The following is a 20,877-nucleotide window of genomic DNA, read 5'->3' on the forward strand; positions in this document are numbered from 1 at the left end:
AAAAAAGAAACAAACACGAAACTTCTAAATTTTCGCATTTTCGGTATAAAAAAGCACTAAATTTATTGCGAAGAGCAAATGGTTGGTTTTTATAACATTTCCCAATATTGCCACACCGGTAGAAACATGAATTGGGTATTTTTGAACCAAAGATCTGGAATTTTTAGTTTCCACGCCACCATTGAGGTTAGTATTTAGTGTGCGGTTGCCCAATAGCCTTATATCACTCGTAAACACCTACATATACTAAAAATAAGCACAATCCGTATGAAATATGTACATAAATAAGCAAAAAATTTAAAAATTTATATGTAAATGAAATTATTTAAAACTGAAATACAAAAGTAATTTAATAATAATAAAGTAATGAACGCGAAAAATATAAGTTATACTTAAAAACATGACTTATTGCGATTTTTTAATATAACACAGAAATTGGGTAACAAAAAAAAAATTCTCAAACAACGAATAGAATAAGTTAAAGCAGATTACCTTTAATTTTTGTAAAATATCTCAAATACAAATTCAGTTCCCTTACCTACGCTTTTCAACCATAGAATATTTACGTATATACAAATTTACATAAACCAACACACAGTTTTCAATAAAATTACATTATGTACATAAGACTAATTAAAAGTAGAAGTCGAAAAGGATATAACGAGCTTTGGATTCTACAAACTCACTTAAATTCAAATTATTACATATCAATTGAATTAATTTGAAGACAAATAATTATAAACATTTCAACACGTCATTTCTCCATTAAGCAAAAACGAACTGTTTTCGTCTGTTATTTTTGGCGCGTTTCTTCTGGCAGTCTGCCATTTCGCCTATCAGCTGTTCAAAATCCCATAATGTGTGAGTGCTGCCAAGTTTTGAAACGTCCTCATGGGCGCGCTCTCTCTCAAAATGAATAAGTTTCACATCTAGTTATCTATGCTATGCTATGTAATAGGGGCCATAGTTGCACTTTTCGATTTCAACAGAGACTGTCTGACGAGATCTGTTACTATCGAATTGACCACACTTTGTGTCTAATCCAGTGTTTTCGGGACATACAAATATGTTGCTTATCAAATTGTTAGTTTATGCTAAAAGTCAATGTGATATCCTCCTTGTTTGTTTGTTTGTTAACAGTAATAGTAGCCCCGCCAGTGTAGGGTATATCACCTGTCATCGTCTAGCTCATCTAGGGGTAGGCTTAGGAAACATGCTGTTTTGACGGGATGGGTCCAGAGGGAGAGGGATGTTAGATGAGTCCGTTTTAGGGGGCATGTGAAAAGGTGGTTAGTGTCGTGCGGGATGCCTTCACATGCCGGACATATGTTTGGTGTGTCGGGATCGATTCTGGATAGGTAGGAGTTTAACCTGCAACAATATCCAGAACGTAATTGTGCCAGTGTTACACGTGTCTCACGAGGAAGCTGAAGCTCTTCATCCTCATTTCCATCCCTGAGATGGAATCAATAAATTTAGCGCATTTTGCAAACATGGTGCACTAAAATGTCCTCATTTTCAATTATATTTGCTATTTTAATTGTTGGGTGCTCACAGCCAATATGAAAATATGAACATGAAATGTTTTTTCTACAAATTTTACTTTTCCTCCACTTTTAGTCAAAGTTTCTAGAGCTAGCAACCCAGTGTCTTGCTAAGGGAGCCGATTTGGCAAGAGGGAATGAGAAAGCTGCTTACTGAGCAAACCTTTTATTATTGAATCATGATTTAGAACGACACTTGAAATTGGAATCTAAAACCTCCAGCTCTTTATGTTTTCTAAGTTAAGTGGAGTTTAGGCTAACCGGAAATACATATTTATGGTATGATTTAAATGGTAAAAATTGTGTGCCTTCTTCTCTTTAAACCTTTTCGTTGTTAAAAAAATATTGTGTCTTATAGATTATGTGTTTTTGCCGTACGCCATGTCGGAGTGCAAAAAACCTGGCGACTTTCTGTTTTTGCTGTACGGCAAGTACGGCGCAAATGACAACTGCCCGCGCACATTTTTATCGGTGGTGTTTTGATTATATTAAATTAAAATTTTCAAATCTAATCTAGATCAAATTTTATTATTTCAAAAATAAATGGAATTTAAATTAATGTAGTAAGCCTTAAAAGCTTGAAAGAGCACAGCCGGACTTAACCATATTGTCCTGAAAAAATGTGTTCGCATACACCGTCTACGACCACCATACGGCCACATTACTTTTATACACCATACGTAATACATTTCATAACTAACAAAAACCTATTTTTACTCAATGAAATATATTATTTGCTTTCACGACAAGGACTTCTTTGTTTTGTTTATATATGCAGCAATACTTTCATTGTGGTACCGCTGCTCTTTTACACAGTGGTATGCGTTGCCACAATGGATGCATTGTGATCAGTGATGGTAAATGGTTTTTTGAAAAATCCCTACACAACCCAAAAAAATTCCCTACTTTTCCCTACGCTTACAACAAATTTTCCCTACGAAATTCCCTACATTTTTTTCTCCTGTGTTTACACTATAATGAGCCAATTGCAAAGTCAAAATTTAATTGTTTGCTTAAGATTTTTTAAAAATTCCGTACAGAGCTTCTGCAGTGCATTCAGTTCTTATTGGAATTAGATCCAGCAGCTTAACCACAAGCCGCTCGCTTTCCTCGCCGAAAAATCTCACCATGAGACACATAAGCTTATTGAGTCCGATGTCTGTGCTCTCATCGATCATTATGGAAAATTTGTTTACTTTTAATTTTTTAACTAAATTGTCTTTTTCTTCTTTTGCCAATTCATTTTTTATTATGTTGGTGCACTTCTTTCTTCCGAGCTCAGAGTTTTTTATTATTTCAGAATCGGACACGATTTCTTTTAAGAGTGGGATTAAATGGTCCACCACTTGCAGCGCAACATTATGCTCAGCGAAGAACATGCTAAGTCTTATTTCGAAATTTTTTAACCATTTGCTTTACTCGCTTTTTCTAAAAAAAGCTGTTTATTTTAGATGTCTTTTTAATTGCCTTCATATTTTTTGGTGCATTTTTATTTCGGCGTGCTTCTGTTAATCAGACTTGCTCGTTAGCCACAGCTTCAAACTAGCCACTAAAATTTCGTCGTCAAGCCACTTGTTATTGAACTTTTGTTTCCGATACTTGCATTGTTTTTCCTGGTCCTCCGAAGAGTCAGTCGAAGAGGGGGAGCTCATTTCTGTAAAATATATGCATTTTAAATATAAAAAAAGCCAAAACTAAAATAATTGTAAACATACTTCAAAAGTGAAAAGCACCAGAAAACGTGGGACAACTAACAATTTCCGCGCAAAGAAAAAATCGTTCTAGCGTTAACGAAGAAAAAAACGGCAATGTTGCCATATTAACGCTTTTAAAAGTATGCTGCCATAAGGAAAAGAAGTCTGGCATGAAATCTTACTGCGGATTTTTATTTTAAATGAACTTTTTTAATTTTACCCCGCTATTTAAAAATTGTTTCTGTCCATCTTGAAAATTCCCTACATTTACAGAATTTAAAAAAATCTGTCCTTCTTTTCCCTACACCCACATTTTTCGACAAAAATCCCTACATGTAGGGAATTTTCCCTACATTTACCATCACTGATTGTGATAGGCCTTATATGGTCTGTTGAATTGAAAACTTTAACTTGCTTATAATTTTGGTTTTAACTATTTCTCTAATACTTCTACCACTAAAATGCTCTTTTAAACCACTTAGGCTTACGATATGATAAATGGCTTGTGTTTATGACAAATTTGTTAAATTTTATCCCTCCTAGATTTATCTTTTCTGCTATTAGTCTCTTTCTATTCGATTAGTTGAAGAATGTGGCAGCACTTTTCTCACAACAACTACTTCCATGGTTTAGCGATTTTATTATCGATTTGTGTTTAGTTGCGGAAAACGTAAAGAGAACGAAATTAATTCATAAACTTCTTTGGGAAGTACCAAAGATCTTTAACACAGCTTTTTTTGTTTTTCTTGTGAATTTGGGTTGATTTAGGGGAAAAGTCGAAGTTTTTAATTAAAATTGAACTTGTATGAGAAGAAAGTTACAAATTGTTAGCGGTGTATAAAGAAGTTGTGGAGCGAATGGTGAAAGGAGGTACAGAAGCGGAAAGACGTGCCGACGAAACTCACAGATAGAAAAAAAAAAACAAAAAGGAAAGGGATATTTTCAGGCGTCGTCGTTGATTTCTTGGTATACAGACTTGTTTGAAAATCTCGGCATAAACTGTGTTCTTTCCCGAGAACTTTAGAATTTAAAATAATAAACAAGTCGCAGTGCTCGAGGTTCATATATACATTTTGCAATTTCAATAGTGCAAAGGTTTTTTCGCACAGAAATAAATAGTTTCACAATGACCAACATGGAGAAACAACATGAAATGGTAAAACGTAGTCTGGTGCAATTCGTTAGCGCGCACATTCCAGGGGCTGATTTCAGCGTAGTCGACGAGATTGTTTTGCAGTATATTATTTCCATTTTGGAGGAAGCTTCACAGGACCCTTGTTTCGATGTAGATGGTTTCGTTGAAATGATGGGCGCCTATTTTGCCGAGTTTTCTTCTATCGATCAAGGAATCATTTGCGAATGGATTTACAAATTGGCAAGCGAATTGAATGAAATGGAAAAGAATCAAGGGAATCGCAATTCTGTAAATTTATCGCTGAAGTATGTTTATAATTAGATTTTCGAAGAGATTAATTAAATTATAATTCATTTCTGTATTCAGTTCTCTAAGCCTTTCAGACATCATACCCGAGTCGAAGTTACGTGCTCGTAATGCTTCCATTTCGGAGAAGGATGAGTTCTCTTCGAATGGCTGTTGTGCGGGTGGGGTCGGCACCAAACGTGCGCAGCATTTGTCGGAGACCAGTGACGGTGGTTCCACTGATAGCTCGACTTGCGATTATTATTTGGACGAAGCTGAAGTCTTACAAGAAATGTTTCCAGACACGGCTTACGTTGAGGTAAATAAACTGTGGAAGATACATGATTATTTGATATTTGATTGATAATTATTCATAACTTTCCATTCAATAACAAATGCGATGATTCAATAATGGAATGAAAGGTTTTCAAACCGCGAATGAAACTATTTTTCTAATACTATTATCTTTGCGAGTACAAAAGCAATTACACCGTCCTGTAATCGGCTTAATTTAGTGTTTTGGAAATATTCGATCTTTATGGAATGCCTTCTGATGATTATGCTTTCCAATTGTAGTCTAATATTATGTTATAAGATATAATTAAATAATATTTCGTTTATTCTAAAATTAAACTGAATTATTTTAAATACGAAATCTTTACTTAGGTGAAGCATTGCATTGCTATAGCTAAAGGAGATATAGACAGCGCAACACAAATTTTGTTACATCGCCAAGAGACTGGGCAGAGTTTGACTGACAAGTCTATTTCTATTTCTGGACGCAAAAATATTGTTGTAGATGATGCCGAGTTGAAAAACCGTATTATTGAGAGGTTAAAAAGCGATGAATGCCTATAATTTTTAAGGTAACATTTTAGATCTAAAGCACTACTTTTTACTTCACTACAGATACTCGTACGTTGACAAAAACGCCACTCAGCGGGAATATAAGCCAATGGTTCCGAAATTCGAACCGAAAAAATTGGTTCGCTATCGGGATAACAAGATCGTTTCTTTGAAAGGCGAACGGTACACTGAAGTTAAGCGCGACGAGGAAGCTGAGTTAAAAAAACCCAAAAAGCAACTTCAACCGTAACTAAAGTTGTTGAAATCCTGCTATAAGTATTTCATAAAAAAGTTGGAGCTGCTAGGACCACCACAAGAAAAACTACAAGGAAGAGATAACAAGCAGCAGCTTCATCGCTTGAATCACCATTTGATATTAAAAAATTTGAATCTAATTATTACCACTATATCACTAATAATTGCACATAAGAAAGAGTCAACACTGCAAAAAACACTAAAACAACCAACACCACTTCCAAAACTAACCAAATCAACAGCTGCAACAGTAAAGTTCTCAAAAGAAATTCAGAAAGTTAATGAAGCAATACTTAAAATCAATTTAGCATCACTGTTGCCAACAAAATTTTATTTAGTAGACAGGAGTGGGGTTGGTAACAATTTAAATCCACTAATCCCACAGAACATGGCAACATGTAAATGCCATTTTGAATTCGGTATCATTTCCGTATTCGCACCTGAGTACATTAAAGCCAAGTGTATTTCGAGTGTAAACTCCAGATGTGAAACTTTTTTGACTTCAAAAAGTGCTGCTGAGATAATTGAGTATTGGTTGTACACCAAACATCAAAGCTATAAAGATTTTGCGTTTCGCTGCCAATTTTCATCGAATAATTTGCAAGCGAAACATGAAAATGTTTTCGACATTTTTATTCTTAGTCTTATTATTTATAATTTAATTTTTAGTTTTTGTTGTGAATCAGCGCGGAAGATTTTACAAAGAACTTATTATTATTTAGTAATATACACTGTTTTTGGAAAGCGACAAGAACAACAAATTAGTGTTAAATTAAAATTTTTATGAGTTAATATTTCGTTAAGAGAAATAAGTTGATTTTACAACTGTCGATATTTGCTACTACTACTATTTAATAGGAAATTATGACGATGTCGGTCCGCTGATGGATTTGCGCCAAGGTAGCACAGTGATAAGTGCACTCAACAAAGAAAGCAAACCATCCGCGAAACTATGTGTAATTTCATGAGTCTTGTTATACAAAATTAGAAATAACTTTTAAAAGGCAATGCATTTGGTGCCTAAGATTAATTAAATGACGGCTTTCGAGTGCAATGGTAAATAATATCAGAAATGCAATTGGTAATTACTTGAAGGCGGAAAGAAGTCAATCAAAGTAATAACAAATATTTAATTAGCATCTTAAAAAATTCAAACTAAACTGTTTTGAGCTACATTTCACTTCAATTACGTTTGGATTAGAATTGCCTAAAGCCAGCGTTTAATTTTCCTACGCACCACTCGTATAGAATTGATCGTAGGTAGAAAATACGGCCGGAAGACACGTCTTTAAGACATACGAGCTCAAATAGACTTATGAATTTACCTAATCTATGTTTATAACGCGAGTATTGTAATTCTTCAAAATAATATTTTATACTGTATTTTAATGTGTATTTGAATTGAATGATCGAACTACTAAGAAAATATGGATGAAAGTTCAGAATGAAGATGAAATATAAGACAGTTTTGAGAATTACATGCCATACATATTCAATAATTCGTACAATTTACGTTTGAACTGTTTTATTAAAATTATTTTGTTTTAGTTTTTACTCTAGAAAAAAGTAAAGCCTTTTATGTTATGCGTCGAAAACATGTACTTTTTTTTATATACCGTCGTCAGCATTTAGAAAGGCTCTGTGTGTGTTTACACTGCTTTTATACAGAAAAAAAAATTTTCTTTTTGTGGACGAACGTCTAGAATCATTTCAAAAACCTTTGTTTTAGTGCTTTTCTAAATGATGATTGTGGTATGCACACGCACATGAAAATGCCTGCTTGGTTGAAAGAAAACGGCTATTAGAGAAAATGTTCCAACACTTGTACCAAAAGTTGAAACTCAGTTATCAAAGCAGTTGCCAAAAATAAATAAATGAAAAGTCGATGATCCTAAATATACTAGTCTCACATCTAGGTGCACAGAAATGCAAACTGGCATTTCTGCTGAATGAAGAATTGAACGAATACGAAATGTGAAGTGAAGCGGATTTTCGATATAGTGTTTACCATGCAACCCATTCTTACACATACACAACAGCAACACACAAGAATCCTCAATTAACAATATGAATTAATGGCAAACGCATTTACATTTTGCAAGCGATATATGAAAATCCAAACTCACTAAAATTTAAATGTTGTAACTTAGTGTGCTTCAATGTAATTCCTAGTAAGCTACATAAAATGCGAACTTACCTATATACATATTACATACATATTTATCTCGAACTCAAGTCAAGCAAAGTAGTGAAATGAATCTAAAAAGTCTTAACGTAGGCATATTAAAGTGTATTAGAACAAACGAAAACATAAACAATGAAAAATACTATATCCAGAAGTTGCGTTTTTAAGTTAAAAAATTCAACTATGCACAAGTTTTATTCACCTAAAAGTCTTTTCATTTACTAACAGTACAATCTACATTCATTTTTATTGATGTAATCGAAATTTTCGTTAAATTATGTTAAGTTAGGCTTATGCGGTTCGAATGGCATATATTTAATCACATGTTTTATTTCTTTAAATATAAATTATTTGAAATATATATGGTAAACACAACATATTTTAGCTCAGTAAAGATGTAATTTTTTTTTGCCATAAATTATAAAAAATGGGAACACTTCCAAGTTATTATTATTACTACAGAAAGGAGCTTCCTTGGCAATTTACCCACTTTCTACAGAATTACATTCTTTTGGGGATTTGATTGAATTTTAAATTTTTATTTTTTTTTAATTGCAAGTTGGCATATTTAAAATTACACATTATTTTTTTTAAAACAAATCCAATCGTTGACTAAATCTAAGTTGGAATCAAAGCGAATTCACAGACATAATTTACTAAACCCATATGTAGTATATATGTATGTACAATAACAATTTGTATAAGAGTACGTAGGCATTGGGACATTAGAAAACGAATGCATAATTTATTAAAAAAGGCTTAAGAAAAGCCGGCCACTATCGCCTTGGTTTTACATTAAAGTTTGACTCATTTTGGAAACTTTAAATTGATGTTAAATACTACTTGAATTGATATTATATATTTGTCAAATCACACCATCTTTGCACATCCACCATTTATGTATGTATTTATATAAATTATTATCTTGCATGCTATATTCTTGCCAAATTGGCATACATTGCGTTCACATATATTTATTTTGGAGGCAACTTTAGTTTTTAATAAGTTTTTTATATTTATTGTGATATTAGTATAATTTCATCACAATTGAAAATTAATACACTTTGGCCTAATACCATAAACATAAAAATGGAAACATACATATATAGTAATCTACCTAAAAAGTTATCCACTCGCTATAGAAAAAGCAAAATGTTTGAACCAGTTCATCAAAAATAAAAAAAGTAACAATGAATTCACTATCAACATTAAAATGAGTATTACATATAAAATTGGGGTTTAATTTTGTTACATTTTGACAAGAAAAAATCGGTAAGTAACAGCTGTGAATAAATCAGCGACAAAAATCAAGATTTGGAAGAATTAGGGGCAAGTGTTAAAATAAATTCACCTTATCAAATAAGTCAGTTTCCAGCAACAAATAGTTTGGTTAAACTTACCGTCGCTTCTAAAACTACTGGAGCACTATTGTTACCATTTATTTTAATCGAAAGAAATTTCAACAAAGATTTGTTATTTATTAACGCATTTATTTTTCTACATTTTTTACTTTAATATAAAACTATTTACTTTACCATTTTACTTAAACATTTACTTCAACATAAATTCCTTCTAATTGTGCCTTTACGCGTCTGTCAAAAAGACGTGGGGGCGTACCTTTACATATCCAGAAATGTAAAAATTTAAAGCTTCGGTAATTAAGTTAAATTCATTTGTTAAGGGGGGAGCCTGGTTTATGAGGTCTAAAAATTGCTTCTCTTGCGATTTTTTTTTAAGGAAAAAATTAATTTAGCACTGCAAAGTTTTTTCTATCTTTTAATGAACATGTAAAAAGAATAAAAAAAATTTGTACTGGTTAAAATACATAAGTTGAAAAAAATGTTTAACATAGAAATTAGTGGAGCGCTGCAACGCTGGAGTTTCCAACTAGCGTACAAGATACAGCTCGTAATTATTATCTAAAGCAAAAAATTCAAATGGATTTCTAATTATCATGATTTGTTATTCTAGATGAACTAAGAAAACTGAGAGAAATTCCAAAATTTCAACTTTTTGGAGGTTTTAAAGAAAAAAATGCCTTTCTATAAAAAAAAAAAAATTCACTTCAACTTGGTATAAAAATCTTGAAAGATTTTTTTAATGTTGTTGTTGTTGTAGCAGCATAAACATTCCCTATACTTACATACGGTGAATGCTGCTGGAGTGACAGTCCTTGGCCAGATATAAATCCGGGTCGTTTCGGTAACGTAGAACCGACTGTCGTGGAAACTATCTATTTTGTTAGTTCAAATAGAAGAGAATTTAATACTGAAGGGAACAAGCTATGATTCATTTCAAAAGGTTCATTAGTTTTTTTTTCATTCATGTACGCCAATTCAAAGAAATCATAAAAATGAAAATTCGAGAAAAGAAGATAAAGTTTGTACTATAGCTGTCCGGTCACAGCATAACTACATAACGCTCGCCTACCTTTGGCTTTGTATCTACGGACATATTGAGACTTAGGCTCTGTAACTTTATGTGAATATTCTGAAATATTATATATTAGGAATCGCTTAAAACGAAAAAAAAATTTGATTTTTTTGACCTTATAAACCAGGCTCTCCCCTTAACATAATTTGCTAATAAAAAGTATTAGGTATTTTCGTTGTTGTTGCAGCAGGGTAAACATTTGTTTTACATGTACGGGGAATGCTGCTGGAGTGGCAATCCTTGGCCGGATATAAATCCGGGTCGTTCTGGTAACGTAGAACCGACCCACTGTCAAATATTTTATCGACGATTATTAATTAATGTTTTTTGCGTCAAATATGAACATATTTAGTAAATTAAATGAATTTGTAGTTAAGTTTTCAGTAAGTAACTATTGCAAGTTGGTATGTGCATAAATTATTATCGTCTTCTGATAAACGTTCTGGGAGATGTAAGAACCTCTTACTGCGCGATATTAATAAAATAGCCACTCAGTTATTATTTGTTAGCGTCAGCTGGGGGTGCAATTTGCCGAAACAAATAAATTCCATTGGGATTTTTTTCCGAAGTAGGGTTCAAAATGCCTTTGCCCTTACAGCGACCCTCGTTTACTGCGTTGAGTGGTGTGGCCGCTTAAATAATTCATCCTCTCTTGGGGAGACGCCCTTGCCGGGAGTACTTTCTGCATTACTTCGGGAGGGCGCAGAACGGCATCCATGAACGACCAATTCTATTTACCCAGGTCTGGGTCCACCGTAATTGCAGCCAGCGTTCATGCTATACATTTCATTGGGATCGATCCCTGGATTTAAGCTTTATTTGCGGTCATATCAGCGTGTGGTCAGCTGTCGTGAATTAACGCTCAAGCTTCAACTCCACGATCCTTTGGGCCGACCTCTATGGCGTGAGCCTTGTGGACTCCAGTGTAAGGACATTCTGCTGATAGTAGCCAACCAATCCATCTCCACATACGCTCTCTATTTCAACTGGTCTTTGCCTACCTCGGGTGAGGAAGTCATCATTTGACACCCAGTTATTGGGCCAACATTTGCGCAGGATGGCTCTAAGGCAGTCATTTATGAAGGTCTGCAGCTTTTTTTGTTGCAACAGTTAAAAAACATTTCCTTGGTATGTGTAGAAGTATGTTTGAGCTTTACTTTTAAGGAGCAAATTGGGGCGCTTCCTTTCCCTCAATTAACTGCTGCATTTGACGATTTGAATAAATATAAGCTAAAAATATAATTAAAAAGTCAATTATTAATTAACGGTAAGTAATTTTCTGATTTATAATATTGAGTATTTATATTTTCATTTTATTTCTTGCTTAAAAGAAATAGTTATAATTTTTATTTCTTTTTTTATACAACTCAGAAAAATCGTAATCCGCATATAGATTAAAATTTTGCTTTTCTGACTTGTGCCTTTTCGGTTCTCTTGCTCTGCTCTTTCTTTGTTTCAATTTAGATAAACCATTTAACATACAAAGGGTGATTTTTTAAGAGTTATAGGAAAGTTTTTCAAAAAAACACACGTAAAATTCAGAAAAATGCATGAAAGTTTTGTGTAAATCGATAGTACAGTCCATATAATTTAGTTCTAGTCATTCCGCAAATCATATGCTGGCCTTACGGACCAAAGTTGGACTCTAAGTTTAATTTACTGTCGGCTTTACATCATATTTCGAATCTACGCTTCAAATCATTGGTACTTATATACAACACGCTTGCATCTATAAATAAGACTTCTGGTTGTGTGCATGATTAAGTTATCCATGAATCACTCTCAAAAATGTTCAGCACTCATTAGCTCCATTAGCGTAGGTGAGCACATGCATGGGTGAGAAAGCTACTAAATGCCGCTGGAGAGAATATCGATGAGTCGTTGAACCTGCCGCATTCGAACAAGCCACCATTTGCTTTGTTACGAATTCATGCTGAGGGTGGAAAGTTTTCATTCAACTGAAAAAATTAGCACCAGTTATTTGAGTTATCTCAGAAGAAAACGAAAAATGATAATTTTGTGAATTTAAGGTATTTAATAATATCAAAATGTACAAGTACATATTATTTACATTTTTCATTTTCCCTATTTTATATGTAAATAAGTTTTATTCCAACATTGCATAAATATTTTCAAATGTATAAATAATAAGAAACTTAAATTCTGTTTTTTATTGTACTAATGATTATTTTCAATTGTTTAGAATCGTTGTACAATTGCCTTAGTATATATTATATAAAAGGACTGGTTGACTGGTTTAAGTGGTGATTCATCCAGAATCCAACTAGCGCTTCCACACCATTTTGTTGCCACATCCTCGTTACCAACTTGCTTAACGGTTATTCACAGCATGACTATATCCATTCTGTGCGGTTCAGGACCTTATTACGTTGTTGACACTTAAGCCAGACGGTTTATCGAGACTCTCGAACAGCGGTTTGCCCAGGGTTGACATTATACCCTTCCATAGGGCAGGGCATTCACAGAGGAAATGGAAGACTGTTTCCTTTTTCTCTGGTTGTTTACAACTGTGACAGTGTGTGTTGTGAGGGATGCCCATTTTGGCTGGTTGTTCTGCGGCACACCAAAAGCCAGTTGTGACTGCCGTGTCAATGTTGACGTTTGTTTGAGGTTGTAGGTCTGGTCTCTCCGCGATTCGGAGGTATTTTAAGGAAATTATATTCTTGACCTCACCCACTGTTGTGAATACCGAATACTGCAAGAGCGCTACTCATGCATGGTAGATCCCTCTGGTTTTTCGTTGAGCTGGATACTGTATTATTGACATGATTTTTTAGTCAGTGTTTGTGACCTATGGCAAATTGCGTCGTTACTTCAGTCACCAAGATAACGATGAAGATCGCTATTCCTTATATAGCATGGCGCGTTTACTCTGCTCCGTAGGATTCGGTTTGCAAATGTTGGATAGAGGTGTTGTACTTTTGGCTAGCGCATCGCCAAATCTGTATACCGTAAGTCCAAACCGGTCTTAATGTTTGTTTGTAAATAAGTAATTTGCTGCGGATTGATAAGCTTGAACGCCTACCGATGAGATAATGTAGCATATTTGATATCAAGACAAGCTTTTCTCGTTTTTTTCTTGGCATTAGCGTATCGTCAATTGCAGTTACCCAAAAGTACCTTTCATTAAGATATGACGCACCTCGATGTTTTGTGTTAGCGGCATTAATTTGAGAGTTTAAATGAAAACTCTGTGTTTTGCCTACAAAAGAATTAATATCATTTTTTATTAAATTGGTCGGCAAATATTTCTGAATACATATTATATCGTATTTGTCCACATGACGAAAACTCGTTGTTATTACACAAAATAATTGACTCTTGTTCTCTTAATTTTAAATAAATTCAATTCTCATTTTTAGAGTTCACAACAAAAAAAGTAGATCTAGCCATGTATGTGACTTTTGCAACATTCCCCTTCATACTGGGCCATTCGCTGAAGAACTATTAATTATTTATAAATTGAAGATTCGGAAGTATTGCAATTTACTGCATCTAATAATCTGTTTTTTATTATTGTAATTGTGTTTTTCAGTAATTGATTTCTCCTTTTTTGTGAATTTAATTCTTTTTAACTACAGAAAGCAAAAAAAAATAAATAAATAAAAATTTATATATAGGTTTTTAGCTTTAAATTAAAGTTTTTTAATTTGAAATTTAATTTTTTTAAATGCAAATTTAAGTTTTTTTATTTAAAATTAATTTTTTTTAAATTCAAATTAAAGATTTTTAATTTTAAATTAAAGTTTATTAATGTAATATTGAATATTTACAATAAAAAATCGATACTAACAAGAATAAGAATCAAAAAAAGTTAAAAAAAACTATTTGGACAAATCATTTAATGCAACGGTTGTTCTCCTACAGCCAGTGGTAATAATTGTTGCAATCAGTAGAAGTAACAGTGGTCTTCAATAATCTGTACCAAATTTTGATTATTTTGTGGATCGGTCAACAAGTTTCGTGCAGACAATTTTATTTTTGAAAATACCTTTTCTATAGGATTTAACATGGGGAAATACGGTGGCAGAAAAATTAACGTCTGATTAGTCTCACTAATCTTTTCGTGTACTTCGCGAGTTTTATGGATTCTGGCATTGTCCAGAACCAACCATGCTTCTAAGATGTTACATTTAGCAAGTTTATTAAGGGGATATACATATACCTTGTGTTGGACTTAAAAATCGACAATTTTTTTATGGCATATTCTAAAAGTACATCTTCTTAAAAATATAAATTCAAAAAATCATAAAGATCGGAGCACTAGTAGGAAAGTTATAAACCGTGGAAGCGCGCAACCTTATCCATAAATGAAGTGTACGCAAAACTTTAGACGCGATTATCTCGAAATCGTGTTGTTTGAAAATTACCGCCGCGGTGATCATTATTTATCAAAATCTATTTGACCGATTTTCATTCACTTTTTTTTAATTATTCGAAGTTACAACCTCGTGAATCTGAACGGTTCACTTTTTATAGATATTTGCATAGTTCGCTGGATTTAATTTTTTTTTTAATTTTTCAACCCCTCAAAAATCGTTTTTTGTTGGTGCAAAGCGGTTTTCATATCGAGAAAAATTTTTTTTGGGTAAATAAACCGTTCAGATTCACTAAAAAACATTTTTCTACAATAATCATTTAATTTTTTTGATTTCAGTTGAGCTGCTCATGCGCTACCGTGATCACCGCAAGCCTCTTCTAAAAAACGGCGTTTCGGGTGAGGGGCGATATCAACAATAAATAATAACATTTCAAAATAAAAACACCAAAATGTATTCTTCGAGAGTTACCCTTCAGTATGATATGTATATGCCTCATTTGAATAAAAGTTCTAAAACATATTTAAAAAAAATTATGACAATCGTCCATTTTTCCGGGCTCACAAGGTATAGGTATAACCCCTTAAATAATCCATCAAGAAATGTAATGAAAGCATTTAAATTTACTGTTGAGTTAGAAATTATTTGAGAATGTACAATACCATTTAAATTCATGGCTAAAATCAATGAAACATTTCTTCTCCTTGTTGTTGGAACTATTACATGGGCTGAAGTATTTATCCTCGATCGAGCTTTATTTCTGCGAAGATGATAGTTGAAACCGGATTCATCCACCCATAAAAATTATTTTCTCCTGTGTTTGTGGAGCATTTTGTGAAAGATTTAGTGCATAATTTTTGCGTTGTTCAATTGTTGATTTAGAGTTTAAACGGTCCAGGTTGATTGTGGCGGTGTTTAATGTTATTTTTAAAGCTTTTCATGTATTAAATACCGTTGTTGTGGTCATGTTGCCGTTTTTATTTGTAGAAAAATTGTTTTTTTTTTTTAAAGTAATTGATGGGTTTCCTTCAGTTGATTTCTCCACATAGTTTAAAATCTCATCGCTCAGTTTAACAATTCTTTTTCCACCAATAATCTCACGTCTATCCTTCTTATACCTTCTAATTATAGAAGTGGCTGTGCTTTTATTAATTCCAGCTAATTCTGCTGACTCTGCTATTGCTTTACCTTCTTTATAGCATTTTATCAAATGTCAATACTCGTTTTAACATTCGGTTCCTGCAACGAGGAATAGGTAAGTTCTCTTCATTTTTTAATTGCTATCATCAGAATCTTCTGTGACCTGCATTATTAGACGATAATGTATTATATTCAACAGTTACTTCTTCAGGTGATGTATTGGTGTTCATTATCATAAACTTAGGACTTTGCATTTACTGCGATTGCAAAAAAAGTTTTATTTTGTGATTACTGCAATTGCTAAACTTCAAACAAGTGTTTAACCTTATTATCAGCAAAATAAACATATTTGGAAAATAATAATAAATTATCATATCATATTTCATTAACTTTGATTTTTATTTAAAAAAAAACTTTAATTTGAAGTTAAAAAACTTTAATTTGAAGTTAAAAACCTATATAAGGACAAATTCTTTTTATATCATTTTACAAAATGTCACTCAAAAATATATGATTTTTAACAAGATGCGTTGTTTCTATCATTCCTATGATAGTAAGAAAAAATGGACGCATTTGGTGTAGAAAATTACCGCACGAATATGTGTTAACAAAAAATTATGTTATTTATCGAAACTGGGAATTTGCTATAGGTAAAAATTCGCGAAAAAAACAACAATTGTCACACGGTAAAATAAAGCTGCCATTGTAAAATTAGAGTAAATGTGTTGAAACTAAACGATCAAATGATATTCAGCACAACAATGGCTAATGAAATTTCAGTGTGATTGCACTAAAGTGGTTTTCCTTTAACTATAGTATCTTTTAGTTTGCCTGAAAGTGCTCATCACAAAGCAATAAATTGTATCCATTCATAGAACCAATTTCACAGCAATTATTGAGTAAGTAATAACCCTTTTCGCTTTGCCTCATCGGTGCTGAATTGTGTGAGTGCAAGTTGTATGAGTGAGTGTGAGTTATAGCAATTGCATGAGAGAGTTCGCTCCATAAACAAGCGACGCCTTACAACTCAAAAGTTGCGCTTGACTCGGGTCATAAAGCGAACTCATGAATTCCTGTTGTTCATTCAAAGTATGATTGGAGTTATGCAAATTTCTAATATAAAACTTAGAAACCAGAAAATCAGGTGGCTTACTTATACAATTTTTTTAGCCAAAGTATGTATAAATCTGTATAACAAAAATATTATTAAATGAGGAATTATATCTACTTGTAAGAAACATAAACAAATTCATTTAGTGCTTATAAAGATGCTTTCATTTCTTGAGTAATTTGAACGTAAATAAAAGCAGAATGAAGGATTCCGAGTCAGATCGTGTATTTCTGTTGAGATATTACAAATATGAGCAGAGAGTTGTAAGAAGCTGAGTTGGAAAAACTTTTTCCTTTTGACTACTGACGCCTCCTAAAACAGGTAAAATTTCTTTGTAAAACTTAGGTTTAGCCTCGGATTTAAATAGTGCAAGAAGTTTGGTGATATAAGTATGTATTTGCTGCATGCTTAAAAATGACCGCTGCCAAATCCTTTTAATACAGTAATTTATTTTTTCAATATCATTCCTAACACCTCAAAAATGGTGATAATACTTCATAAAAGAAGAAGGCGTGATTATTGATCGGTTGAAAAAATATATGCCAACTCATACATTGGGTTGAATTCCGCACAATTGGACGGAGAGAGGTCGAGGGAGACTAAGTAAACGCTGGGCTGATGAGGTCGAACTGAGAAAAATGTGGATCACAAACTGGAAAGGCATAGTAGAGGAGCGATCGGAGAGGGGAACCGTAGTTGTGGAAGTAATGGTCTGCAAAAGAGCAAAAGGTCACATAATAGTTTGTCAAAACAGAAGAAATGCAGTGCTGACAAATCATATGCAACAAGGATTCACTACTCAGAAACTCAACTTGCCCAGCATCAGCGGATGAACTTGATAGATCTTCCTTAAGCTCGACCAAAGTGGAGCAAGTAGAAGTTCCTTCAGCTGGATTAAGACGGAACTAGAGTCTCACTATTATAGCACGCAAGTGGACGAAGGAAGGCACTACCAACCTGTGCCAAGTCCTGGAAGACACGGGTGTGGACAACTCAACATCCCAAGGCTAACCATAGCACATTGGAAGGTGGAGAAGCACACGGCGAGGTTAAATATCCCACACAACAATATGTGCCACAGTTGTTAGAGAGCTCCCCCTCCACTTATTTTCAACTCACTTATCTACAACCCACTTATTTGCAACTCCTCGTCACTATCTCTGCAATTGTCCGAGCTGATCAAGACAACTATTTCGAACTTTTGGCAAACTATTCTACAATAATCATACCGAAATTTTAGGCTTCTTCCCTTCCTATACACAACGAAAATACTATAGAAAGTAGCATTTACAGCTCAACTATCAAAAGAATATAGATTTGTGGTATTTAAACGGCTAGACGCTCATTGAGTGTCTCCCAGTCGCGCAAACAACAACAACAAAAAGGTTTTCCGACACATAACATCGTCACATATTTGAGAGATACACTTTGAGGCAAATCTTCAAATCAAAGACAACTGAATCAACTTAGAAAGGAGAAAATGTTGTTTGGTTCAACAAAGCTCAACAACTGGACCGGCTATACTATGAGAATGGACCCCATGTGAACTCAACGAAAAATAATTGAAGCTAGGCAGATCAAGATCAAGACAGATTGATGGACTAGAAGACGATCTTAACACTCAAGGTCAACGACGGGAAGAAATCAGTCAAGGATCGGGTCAAATAGAGACATTTTGTGCGGCTGGCTAAACCTCACAGAGAGCTGTAGCGCCAAATGATGATGATGCACTTCGCCACATCAATTAGCCATGGGAGAGTCATAGATTATCGTATGCGGTATTAATGGTACTTTTTGTCATTATTTTCTCTGTGTTTATATACATATACTAGCGATGTCTATCGCCGGAACCCGGGATATCAGTCTTTATTAAGCTTCAGAAACCTCGGACCTATTTGCCAACAATCCCGCAATTTTAGGGATTTCTAGCACAAAAAGCAGCCTGACTTTAACTTTTTAGCAAATAGGTATACCATAGATGTGCTTAAGCGGTTTTGTTTTTGTTTCGTACATTTGCCGTTTCTGTTGTAAAGAGGTAACTCTGACTTATATACTTAATTTTTTATTTTAATATTATATAAATTGACATATATTAAAGTCTACTACTTTTCGCTTTTTCCGCTTGAATTGAGATTAAGTTTGCACTCGTTCAATTATTATTAAATGCAAATACATTTAACAATTGGCTTTTGTTTGGTTACTAATGAAATACTTTTCACTATATACAAAAAATGTACACATATTTAAACTCACTTATTTTTAATTTTTTTTTATTTTTTACTAGCATCACCCAGTGGGCTTCGCACCACCATACATAAAATGTTTTTTTTACATCGCAAGAAATTTTTCATATTAAGTTTCTTTATAGAACTCGTAAAATGTTTAAACAGTTGAATTAGTTGATTTTTTTCATTCAACATACTTTCTAAAGATGTCACAATAGCCTTTTCTGTACTTTTTTAAAATTTGATTGTGGTGGTCACCTATATACAGGTAAGGTGAAAGAGCCGATAAAAACTTGTAATTAAACTTTGATTCTTTAATTTCCATTTCAATTTTTTACGCTAAATAAATTATGCTAAAATAAATAAAGTTAAAAAGGTTTTTCCAGTTCCTTGAATGCTCCAGTTTTTATTATATTTTCGCCCAAAATTAATATTAACATAATACACTTACAACCACAACAGTACAACAGAAACGCTCATAAGCGGCTGTGTATTTGTTATTGTTTTTCCCATACAGGCATTTCGTATGAGAGGAAACCATTACTCACATAAAATGTCATAACTCAGGAACGGCTGCACCGATTTCAATCAAACTTCACACAAACCACCTCCTCAAAGATAGAAAAGAACTCTAAAATTTTTGTGTCAATCGGTTCGGCGGTTCTTGAGTTATAAGATTACCAAGGAAATGTAATATATAACGACAACTTGAAATAACCCAGGATCAGCAGTGTGGTTAGGAATTTCAGCTGATATAAGGCTATCGATTTGATCCGGAGTTATTTTATGTACCAGCCAAATTAGTATATGTGCGTGCGGCAATCCCCTTTTCTGCCATTCGATGGAGTACATATGGCAACGCACCTCCACAAATACATATAACTTCACAATTAAATCCATAAGAGGGGCATTAAAAATACTCTATACTATAGAATCATCAGCAGCTTCCATTTGCTACCCATATTGTACAAACACATCCTAGGGTTACCCGGTTCCACGTTTTGGATTATATCTCGAGACCCTAGTCACGGAACGGTATGAAAAATACTCTATACTATAGAAATCATCAACAGCTTCCATTTGCTACTCATATTGTACGAACACATCCTTAAGTTATCGGGGTCCACATTTTGGGCGATATCTCGAGACCCTAGCCATGGAGCGGCATCAAAAATACTCTATACTATAGAATCATCAGCAGCTTCCATTTGCTACCCATATTGTACAAACACATCCTAGGGTTACCCGGGTCCACGGTTTGGATTATATCTCGAGACCCTAGTCACGGAACGGTATGAAAAATACTCTATACTATAGAAATCATCAACAGCTTCCATTTACTACCCATATTGTACGAACACATCCTTAAGTTATCGGGGTCCACATTTTGGGCAATATCTCGAGACCCTAGCCACGGAGCGGCATCAAAAATACTCTATACTATAGAATCATCAGCAGCTTCCATTTGCTACCCATATTGTACAAACACATCCTAGGGTTACCCGGTTCCACGTTATGGATTATATCTCGAGACCCTAGTCACGGAACGGTATGAAAAATACTCTATACTATAGAAATCATCAACAGCTCCCATTTGCTACCCATATTGTACGAACACATCCTTAAGTTATCGGGGTCCACATTTTGGGCGATATCTCGAGACCCTAGTCACGGAGCAGCATCA

At 33.8% G+C, this 20,877-nt stretch overlaps 1 protein-coding gene and 1 long non-coding RNA gene across 2 annotated transcripts; both read left to right on the forward strand.

Moving 5' to 3' along the window:
* Positions 1–1,507: 1,507 nt before the first annotated feature.
* Positions 1,508–2,103, forward strand: LOC128860825 (uncharacterized). The gene is made up of 2 exons (XR_008454302.1): positions 1,508–1,837; positions 1,903–2,103. It is a non-coding gene; the product is annotated as an uncharacterized LOC128860825 (long non-coding RNA).
* Positions 2,104–3,856: 1,753 nt separating this feature from the next.
* On the forward strand, positions 3,857–9,034 carry LOC128856047 (CUE domain-containing protein 2). The gene is made up of 4 exons (XM_054091401.1): positions 3,857–4,678; positions 4,740–4,977; positions 5,325–5,491; positions 5,568–9,034. The coding sequence occupies exons 1-4, from the start codon at positions 4,365–4,367 to the stop codon at positions 5,752–5,754; spliced, it is 906 nt and encodes a 301-aa protein (XP_053947376.1). The 5' UTR covers positions 3,857–4,364; the 3' UTR covers positions 5,755–9,034.
* The last annotated feature ends 11,843 nt before the right edge of the window (positions 9,035–20,877 follow it).

Source organism: Anastrepha ludens, chromosome 2 (assembly GCF_028408465.1).
Source record: "Anastrepha ludens isolate Willacy chromosome 2, idAnaLude1.1, whole genome shotgun sequence".
NCBI lineage: Eukaryota > Metazoa > Arthropoda > Insecta > Diptera > Tephritidae > Anastrepha > Anastrepha ludens.

Coding starts and splice junctions, on each gene's coding strand:
- LOC128856047 (XM_054091401.1), top strand. CDS start 4,365: ATGACCAACATGGAGAAACAACATGAAATGGTAAAACGTAGTCTGGTG. Junction 4,679..4,739: donor TCTGTAAATTTATCGCTGAA/GTATGTTTATAA, acceptor TTCTGTATTCAG/TTCTCTAAGCCTTTCAGACA. Junction 5,492..5,567: donor AAAAACCGTATTATTGAGAG/GTTAAAAAGCGA, acceptor ACTTCACTACAG/ATACTCGTACGTTGACAAAA.